General features: G+C 37.2%; 1 protein-coding gene across 3 annotated transcripts in view; it reads right to left on the reverse strand.

The window, feature by feature from the left end:
* Positions 1-6,070: 6,070 nt before the first annotated feature.
* Wasl (Wiskott-Aldrich syndrome like) overlaps positions 6,071-10,797 on the reverse strand; it is a 62,573-nt gene continuing 57,846 nt past the window's right edge. For all 3 annotated transcript variants that reach the window (XM_023703415.1, XM_004643313.2, XM_023703416.1), the window contains one exon: positions 6,071-8,169. In XM_023703415.1, coding sequence (XP_023559183.1) covers positions 8,108-8,169 — 62 coding nt within the window. In that variant the 3' untranslated portion in view covers positions 6,071-8,107. The remainder of the gene's footprint in view (positions 8,170-10,797) is intronic.

Raw genomic sequence — 10,797 nt, forward strand, 5'->3', positions numbered from 1 at the left:
TGTGTGTGTGTTATACTATTTGTAGTCTTGATCTTCCATTGGACTGATACCTTGGAGATCAAGCACCAATTCTTTTGTGCATTATGAATGCAAGACTCAGCACCTATGTTTGAACACCTCAACACCTAGACGTGCCAGTGTGCTCTCCCCAGTCCTCCCAGTTTCTTAGCCTCAAAACTTTTTCAGGCATTTATTTAGGTTTTCAGAAATGTAGGCATACAATTGAAAGTACACTAATTTTCTTGCACTAAAGTTGTCACTAGCTCCAACTGTTAATTTTTTTGTTTCTGAGTTTTAGGTAATCTATTAATCACTGTTACCTGAACACCACAGAACACCTGAAGTTATTCTCATTTACGATTTGCAAGCTGTCTTTTCTTAAGTCATCAAATGATCTTCCTTCAGTCTGGAAGTGCGTGGTGCCAGTGCCCAGGTTTAGAAGACCAAGACAGTCCTGCGCACAAATAGGCCAGTAAAGCACAGCTCATGTGGGGTGCTTTGTACTGAAGTAAGAGTGGACAAAAAAAATGGAGATTTTTTTTTTTCTTTAAAATAACACGAGTCAGAGGGCAAATGCATTTATTTACACCTATTTGTGAATGTCTTTGTAGAAGTTACACTTCAGTCTTCTGCAGCTCTTCCTTTTTCATCACGTTACCAGTAGGCAGCTGTACTGGCCAGCCACAGCAAGAAAACATCACAGCTAAGAGAGCAAGGTGTAGAGCAAGGTGTAAACACCATCTTACTTAAGAATCTCTAAATTAATACCAAGAGTTTTAGATGACTCTTTGCAGCGAAAGGGTAACACACATAAAATAGGCATTTCCATCTGTCAGAACTTACTGGAACAAATTTTTAATTCTTCTCTACAACGGCTATCATTAATGCAAACCTCTTCAAAAGAATTTTTTTAAAAAGCATTAAGCAAAAAACAAAAATGAAACAGAAGAAATTCAAGTCATTGACATATGCAAATTGTCACCATTGACTGAAAAAATAAATGAAGCTAAATCTACATAAAATGTCACATCGAGTTGCTAACAAATATGAAATGCTTAAGAAGACACATTGGTAGAAACTAAATTCATCAAGAAGACAGAGGAAATTCTAAATGAATTCTTGTGGAATCATTTATTAAGCATTTGGGATGCCTTAGTTATTTTTCTTTCATTGCTGAGCCAAAATACTAAGCAACCCAGGTTAAGGGAGAAAAGGTTTGTTCAGCTCAGAGGACTCGGCCCATAAGGCAGGGTAGCACATGGCAGAGCGGCAACATTCACAGCACAGAGAAAGCAGAAACAGCAGGAGCCAGAGTGTGAAACAAGCCTTCTTCAGTCCCTTGTATCTCATCTAGACTTTTGGGGTTGGGTGGTGCCAACCCAATCAGTGCACTGACCCAGATTTAACCGTACTACCCTTAATCCCTGCACTGCACTATGACTCAGTCCCAAACTCTAGGTTCAGCCACCGCCAAAAAAAGGCCCATCTCAAGCTGCATGAGCCGCCGGGGGACGTCTAGATGCAAACCCTAACATGGGAGTACTCAAGCGTGTCACATCTGATACTCCAAATGGAAAAAAAAAAATAATAATGGTGATGGAATATGGGAAGGGAATCAGGGATGAGAAAAACCAAAGAAAAATTACATTTAAAAAAACATTCTATTCACACAATCCAAAAATCTGGGGTTGTCCTAACCTTTTTTTTTTGTCGTCCTAATCTCAAAATTTGCTTGGACTTGGTTTAGTGGCTGCTGGTTTGACTGCGTGATTATTATGTATTTTCCTTTCTGTTGAAGTTTTCTTTTGAAAATAAGAGCACAATAGCATACCTTTTTGGAATTTTGTAGGTAAATAAGCAGAAAATCCCCAAGCCTACATTTGGAGTAAAGATACTGGTGTAACAGTTTTATTTCTTACCAAGGCTATCTGTGCTGTCTAATATAACCTGCTAGGCTAGGCAGGACAGTGTAATGTTGAAGGATGGATATATATAAAATATATGTAGCAGGGTCTACTGGGTCTTACTACACAGATTGGACTAGTAGTTTTTCAGCCTCCCAAGTGCTGGGATTACAGGTGGGTGCCACCATGCCCAGCTTCAGTCTCAGCACACCCCAGGAGTGGGGCCCACTACGCAGGCACAGGATGGAACCCCTGGCCCGTGTCTGCCTAAGCAGGTGGTTTAATGTGCTGAGCTGAAGGACTTATATTAAGACAGTCTTAAGTTTGAGAGCCAGCTCTGACAATTCCTAGCTATTTAACGTAGTATAAATTGTTTAAACTCTCAAAGTTAATGTGTTAGCTGAAGAACGTATTTTGTTCATAAAGCATTTAATGCAGTGCCCAATACTTAGTAACTGTCTCAATAAATACTGCTTAGTATTACAAAGAATGCTAATTTATTGAGGCAGGGTCTCACTATGTAGATCAGGCTGGCCTTGAATGAATTACTGTAGTCCAGGCTGGCCTCAAACTCAAAGTGATCTGACTGCCTCAGCCTCCCAAAGGCTAGGCCTAGTGATCAATCTGATTCTCCCGGAAGGAGAAAGATCTGTGATGAAAAATCTGGGAGTGAGATTACCACAACCCTGGAGACTTCTGGAAACTGCCATAAAAACTTTCTCACTATCATAAAGCAAGAGTCCAGACTGGAATAGGGTGAGTCCACACTATAGCTCATCTGCTGACAGTGTCAGCAGGTATGACCTGAGAGTCGGAGAGCCACCTACACTGGAAGGTGTAAATCAAATAGGTTCTCTAGAAAAGCACTTTCAAGGACTGGTAAATATACTGCTCCCACAAAGCAGGACCAATAGCTGGTGTTTTCATTATTATTTACAAGAAGTACATGGAAATCCCACTATTTCTACCCAGGCCCTAAAAGTCACACATGCAAAGATAAATCTATGCCTTATGTGCCGGGAAAGCGTGCATTTCTGTGATGAGTGGAGTAAGGAGAACAATGAAACATGACAATTGTACTGGATAATTTCTGTAAGTAGTAAGAATAGTCACTGTCACCATCTTTGGGGAAAAAGTAAAGCTGGAGAGTTAAGGAAGCGAAGGTTAAGAGAAGCAGTAATTAGAGACCGGATGCACTTCCAGATTGAAGCACTGTTTTTTCCAGTTTCCTGTTCAGTACTGTGCACTGGTTTCTATCTCTTGAGAAACTGATGTGAAAACTTGCCTTTGGGAATTTAGGTCTTGAAACCTAACATGGGAAAAATAAGTTTTTTTAAGTTTTGACCTTCACATAGCGTTTTTTTCCCAGTTCTTCAGAAGACAGGCAAAAGAGTTCTGGTAAGTCAATATTCTTGAGAAGGAACATATTTATTTAGGCCACTTGTTCTAGAAGAAAACAGGCTAAAATGCAACCTGCACCTGCATTTCTCTAACAGCATGTGGAAAACTGATATTTGGATTTGTCCAAAATACCATGCCTGATGATTCGAAGACGAGCCGTCAACAAGCCAGCACAGCTTGATGAAACAAATCAACATGCCCGTTTCTACCTCCGTGGATTCAACTAATGATACTAAAAATACTTTGGAAAAAAGTGCTCCTTTCCTGAAGAGACTTTTCATCCTGCCATTTGCCCTAATAGTTTTCATCAGGTATAATTGCTATGGCTTGTTATCTAGATGTCCCCCAAAGCCTCTTAAGGTCACAGATGGGGCTTTTCAGAAGTAGCTGGATCTTGAGCTGAGTTACTGGGATTAAGAATGAGATGCTAAGATGAAGAGTACCTCGGCTGGGGGCAGTGCTGCTTGCCCAAAGGGTGGGTCCCCTGGGTGGAATGTAAGGGACAGAAAAAAGTTGCTTTGCTGCCCTGCGTTGCCATGGACTGTCTCCTCTGCCATGCTGCCCTGGAGCCAGCCAATTATAGACCAAAACTTCTACAGTGAACCAGAATGAACCGTTCCTCCTTCATCTTTGTGTGTTGGGTAATTTGTCTCAGCAAGGACAACAGTAACCTGACAGTAATCTTAGAGATAAAGTACATGGGAGGATGTGCAAGGTTATACAGAAATATGGCAATGTTTAATGTAAGGGGCTTAATATCCACAGATCTTGATATCCACAAGGGGTTCTGAAACCAGTCCCCAAGGGACCCAGGATGGCTGTATTTCCTGTATTTCTTCAGTCACTTAAACCCTGCTGTATTTACAGCAGCCTACAACCCCCAGGACTTCCCATTTACCTGTATTTTCACCACTGAACCCACTGCCAGTCTTCAGGTAATGATTATATATGTAAAACTTTTCTTTATCCTATTTTTTTTTTTAAACAAAGATTTGAGTTGTCAAATGCAGTCATGTAAATTACCTAAGGATCATGACTGCTAAAAAGCTATTTTGTAATCTTAGCGGAGTTGGAACAGAACTTGTACACTAGGTCGTCCTTATACTTGACAAGTTGTTTTTAATTTCTAAGGTTAGGATGGTTTCATGGTATATGTATGTGTGTGTGTGTGTGTGTGTGTGTGTGTGTGTATGTACACTAAGATAACACTGAAGAGTCTGTCATTTCCAATAACCTGCTAAAGCAGACATTGTGATCATTGTGATTTTATATGGGCTTGGAAGTCTGTTGAACCATTTGTCCATGAGCCAGCTGCAAGACTGGAGGTTGAATGTCCCTCAAAGGTTCATGAGAACCACTGATAAATGGTTGTTATACTTTACTCAAAATAATGGCATGACATGATTCATGAAATCTAGCTAAAAAATAGTAATGTATAGTTAGTACAATCATCTCTTTCCATCCATCTGTCCGTCCGCCCACCTACCCATCCAACCATTTATGGCAGATGTTTTTGTAAAGATACACTTTTCAATATGCTTCTCATGGAAATGGAGGGCATTATGTCACACACAGATATAAAGAGGTCTTAGCATTAGTTGTAACTAATGTTAACAACATACACTCTCTATCATGTTCAAACAATCACTTTAGCACCACTTGTTCTAGTGGTTTACACACGCACGCACACACACAGTACATGGACGAGAGTTAGAGAACTCAGTGCTTTAGAGGCAAAATGTGCAAGTGAGTGCCAATGAAATAAAAGTGCAAAGTAAAATTTGCAAACCTTTCTACAAAGGATTTTCTACTATACTACAAATAGTCCTTATCTTCATAGTTGTCCTTTAGGAAGTCCATTCCTAAAGCAGGAATCTCTTCCCCTGATTAGATAAATATCATGTGATGACAATTATGAGATATATATCTCTTTAAACAATTCACCCAAAAGTTAAATACATTCTTAAGTGATCACATTTGTACAAGAGAAAAGAACTTTTTCATAGAACATGCTATTTGGGGAATGTTTCTTAAAAGGAATTCTATAGCATCTCCTACACTGAAATCTTCAGACACTCACTTGTGCCAGGGTCAGTGCAACAGAAAATCTCTTTATCAAAAACTGAGTTTACTGTCTAAAGCGAGCACCGTTTTTGACTGGCCTAATATTCTTTTGCTTACTGTGCTTATTTAATGGCACAGCCTAACTCTTAGGGTAGGCATGCCACAGAACACAACCACCATTATCATTCCTCACTGTGTACCTTTAACTAAACAGTTCTTTATATTTTTTCTTATTTTATTCTCTTAATAAATAAAAACACACTATTTTCTACTATTTGGGTCAAATTAATTTTATTATATTCCATGATGAATTGCCACCAGTGCAACATCCTATTCACTATACATTTAAAAAAAAAAATTTCACATACTGAACAGAATTTCAGTTGATAAATGGAAACGAATGATTGAAGAAGATCTTTATGAATCTCATACATACAATATGTGGCTAGCTGAAATTGTCTATCACAGAGTATTTAGATATAAAAAGCCTCATGCTAGTTTGGTAAAGGCAAAGGCGACCAGACAATTACTTAGCTGGAGTACACAGAAGCTGCCCACAGTGCAAGACGGTGGAGGACTGAAACATGCAACCCTGCATCTTACTTAGTGAAGCAGACTCCATCTTCATGCCTGGACTGAATTCATAGCTGTGTTCCAATGAATAATAATTTAGACTTTGTGCAATAATAACAGAGTATTTCTTTTTAAGAAAAAAGAATAGTCAATTATCTAGGTAAACTGTCTATCCATCTTCTATGCTGTGCTCCTAACTCAAAGAATTGATGTCCTCTACTCAGAGAAGCTTCTAATACATACCTAAGAAAATTAGCTGAAAACCCTCAATTATTTGGCCAAAACTGGAGACATCTTAAATTGGTATTACCTCAAAGACATTTCTAGAAAATTTATAATGCCAAGATAAAAATGCTTTATATTATTACTTACTATAAACATATTGTTCTACTTACCATTTGCACAAATTCTTAATTTTATTGGTCAGTCTGTCCAGTCTCATCCACACCAAACTCAGTGAGCTTAAGCCACAATTAAAATGATAATAAGCAGGAAAAGGTTTCTAGCAGCAAAGGGCCCTGTTTTTACAATAAACAAAAGTCCAGAATCTTTCCCATGTGCCTACATTACTCTTGCAGGAAGGTAACATTCTTTGAATAACTTAACTATTTTACTGCACCACTTACTGCTTTCAGCAACTAAACCTTTTAAATTATCTTCATGATATCTAGATGAATGATCACTAGAGAGTAAGTGATAATAAACTGGATAAAATTCAAGCCACATCTTGCAGGTCCAGCCTGTCAAGATCAAGCTAATACCAGATTTTGGTCAGAACAGTTCTAGATAGCATAATTTTTAGTTGGCTACTGTAACTATAGTAATGAAATACATTTGGAACTACATTCTGCATGACTCAATGTGAGAAAATATGTATTTAAATCAAATTTTTTACCTAAAATTTAATGTAGGTAGGCATGATAATCAGCACTATAAATATGAAATAAACCCCTTTAGGCAGATTAGTGTAGTGTAGAGGCAAGGAAACCCTAACTTAACAAGCCATTTAGTATGCGTAACAAATGTGCAGGTTGCAAAGTTTTATTAGACAAACAAAAAATATCTATCAAATCAGTTAAATGTTCAAGAAATGTGACACTGGACCACCAATCTTTTTTTTTTTTTTTTTAAACATAACCCTTCACCTGATCTTTGATAAAAACCTTAAACTGCCAAAATAAAGAGGGACAACATAATAGATTCAGCATTTCAGTGCATAATTCTGACAGTAATTTGATTTTTATGGTTCACACAAACTAAAACATAAAAATTCCACATTATTTAAATAATGTTCTGATTTAAATAGTATTTTAAAGGAAGTATTAGAGTTGTTCATGAAGAATAAAATCCCCAAACCTCCACTTGAATGATTTTTCAGATTAATGCCAAAGTATACTTTCTTAAATTTTTGCTTTAAAGAGCCTGCCACATTTGCTACAACATATAAAAACAACCTCTGTTGAGCCCGAGTGTGTAAGGGTTCCTTGTGATTCCAGCCTGCAAATACCACTGCTGTACTGGGAACAGGTAATTTTACTAGAAGAGGTGTGTTACTGACTTTCCTCATTAGTAGCTCTGCAGTGATTCTATGAAAAGCATATTGCTAAACTCTGAAAACTGTATCAAGTGTAGTAGTGTCTAAGGAACTGTGCAACTTATCAGCTTCAACATTCGTATGTAGCATTGTATTCAAAATGAAGGGGCTGAAGAAACTAAGGTTTACATCACTTAAAAAAGAATGTAGTGCTATACTAGATTTCAATAAGAAAATTTAAGTACAGAAAAAGTAGGGTATGAAAATAGTGTTTTCCTTCTGGCATTATAACTAAATTACATTAAGGTTTCTGTCAGTCTCACACGTAATAATGAAACTCCCTTGTTGATGGAATGAAATATATTCACAATCAAGTGAGCATCCGGTGTAAACGTGCGTACAGTCACAGGGAGTCGCTTGTAGTGTTATGACAAACCTTTACAGATTAAATGAGGTATTGCACAGATTAATTAAAAAAAGCAAAAAGGCAACAAAAATATACAGCAAATTGGCAGAACATTTACATGGTAATTTTACAGAATCCATAGACAGAAAGTAGTGTTTAGTATTTCACCTTAAAAATATATATATATATGTATATATATATATATATATATATATACTATATAGATCAGTCTTCCCATTCATCGTCATCCTCAAAATCTTCCTCATCATCTTCATCCTCATCTTCATCTAGAAGAAGATCAGGACAAATAATTAAACATGATGGACATTCTATAAATCTTGGGTGATTTTTTTTTTTTAGCTCATGAAACAGAAATCATTTAATTTTCTGAGAAATCTAGTTGCTAACAGTATAAAATCTTAAAAAACAACACCTAAAATGTGTCCTGGTGAACTGAAGATTAAAACAGGAGTTCTGAGATTTGGCTGTCCCTAGATGTATGTAATACATTTTTAACCTAGGTGTACATTTTCATTTTTATTGCATTTTAGTTTTTTGTGTACTAGAGATCCCAGGGCTCCATGCATTCTACATAAGCTCTTTATATCCCAAGCCACTCCTCAGTGTTTTTTAAAACTACTTTTGGGTCAGTCTCTCTGAATTTCAGATTTGCATGTTATAAATTCAACTGCCTTCTTTCACTCTTCACACAGATCTTCAAACTCAAAGCTTAGCAAGTATTCTCTTAACCCTGGGCTTGCACTCTTACCTTGAGTCTATCTCAGTTACCAGCACCACTAGCTTGTCAGGAGGTCATGCTAAAACCCTAGAAATTATTAATGGCTCCTTGGTAACCATCCAGTCCTCAACTCTGCTCCTGTCCACCACTTCTACTGCAACTTTCCAGACCACCAGAGTATCTTGCTTATGGGAACTCTGTATTACTTCTATTATAGCAAACAGTGCCATTATTTACATTCTAAATTTTTAAAGTACGTGGCTAGTCTTCTAAAGGTTTCAGGCTGTCTACATTAAATCTGACATGACCTCATTCTCAAATATCTTACATGATTTGCCAAATCCAGTCTCTTCTCATCCTTTTTTTTTTTTTTTTTTTTCCTATGATGTCATTTGGATTCCTATCTTTTCTTACGTGGCGACCTTTCTATTCTAGAAATTTGCCAACCTTTTGCATGCATTTGAGCTTTGAAAGTAGCTATTGTTTTGTCTGAGCCTTCTCACCATTATTTCTACTCAAAACTAAGGTCCAAAGGGGCTTTTCCTGATCATAGCATGGGAAGTATAACCCTTCTCCACAGGCAATACCCCTACCTTGCCTTGTAACACTACTTTCTGAAATTCTTTCACTGTCTGTAGATGGTCTACAGACCAGAGTACAAACTGTCTGAAAGCAACAGCTCTGACCTCAACACTAAGGCACTGCTCCACAGGGGCTCTCATTAGGTATTTTCTGAGTGAATTAATATTTTACTATCACCTTTTTAAACTTTTATCAACTTTCATAATTGCTATCTATCTTGCAGACAAAATTCATGAAGTTCATGTTGGTGAAGTGGGTAATAGCTGACCAGTTGCATGTGACAGTGATAAGGAGCCAGTAAAACGTTCAGCATCTGACATACATGTATGGAGTAGACGTACAGAAAATGGAGCAATGTGCAGAATGTGGTAGCAAAGTCAGGAAAAATGGTTTATAAACTATCATTTTATGTAATCACTAACATGTTATTCAAAATGAAAGATTGGACACCTGCTGATGAGAATGAAATAAGGCAGCAGATGAATGTTTTCCTACATAAGCTTCAAGAGAAAGAATAAAATGGAGGAAAACATAAGGTCTCTTACTGAATCAAGAAAAGGAAACAAAAATAAAATTGATACATTTTTCAGCCTTCGAGTATAGCTCTGAATCCATGAAGTAATGATTCTCTTGACTCCAGATACTGCACCTACTGCTGAGTCTAAAGCAGTTTCCTCTCCTTATTTTTGATCTATAGAAACATCTGACCCACAGGATCACTCTGTCCCTCTTTCACACTGCTGCTATACCTGGATTCTATACGCTACATTCTCCAGTCCTCATATTTCACCAGACCTTCTCTTTTCTACACTGTCTTGCTCTCATCTTGTTTTAAAACCTTGAGCCCCAAGATAGCCAACACTGTGGCCCTAGTCCTTCAAGGTCAGTGAGGACTCAGTACATAAGAGAACTTGTACTGTAACATTCAGTAACTCAGTCGTGCCCCACATTTTCTGATCAAGGAGATTATGGGGCCATAGAGGAAAGTCATCGATGATGTAGAGTGTGTCTAAGGAGAGTCACATGGCATTTTCTCTCAGGCTTTCTTTTTTCCTCTCAGGCTTTCACAGAGAGCAAATTGGTCAAGCAATGGCTGTGACTCATCCACATGGCTGACACTCACAAAAGATCTACAAACTGCTGTACAAGGTTTCAGGCTAAGTCCTGAAGGGATATGACTGACCTTGTCAGATAAAAAAGTTATATTTTTTGTTATATAGGTCTTGCTTTATCTTGGTCTTAACCATCCAGCAGAAAAGTATAAAAATGAGGTATATAAAAAAAAAAGGGATACAGATAAATGTCCATTTTGTATCTGTGTATTCAAAATGGTTAGGATAGATATATAGTTACATTCTCTTAATGAATAGAGAGATTTGTTCTAATAGTGTTTATAAATAGGATATCTTGTCCACATCTGTACAGTAATTAACCACTAGGAAGAATGTATGCAATGTGTTAATTATTGAAACTGTCCTACCAATTTGGTGTGAAACTGTCTCATTGCTATTTGTTTCTCAATAAAATTTTTTGGGGAAAAAAAAAAAAGACAGGAGATTACTAAGAATCTAAAAAAAAAAAAAAAAAAAAAAAA

The sequence above is a fragment of the Octodon degus genome, unplaced genomic scaffold, assembly GCF_000260255.1.
Source record: "Octodon degus isolate 3935 unplaced genomic scaffold, OctDeg1.0 scaffold00170, whole genome shotgun sequence".
Lineage (NCBI taxonomy): Eukaryota > Metazoa > Chordata > Mammalia > Rodentia > Octodontidae > Octodon > Octodon degus.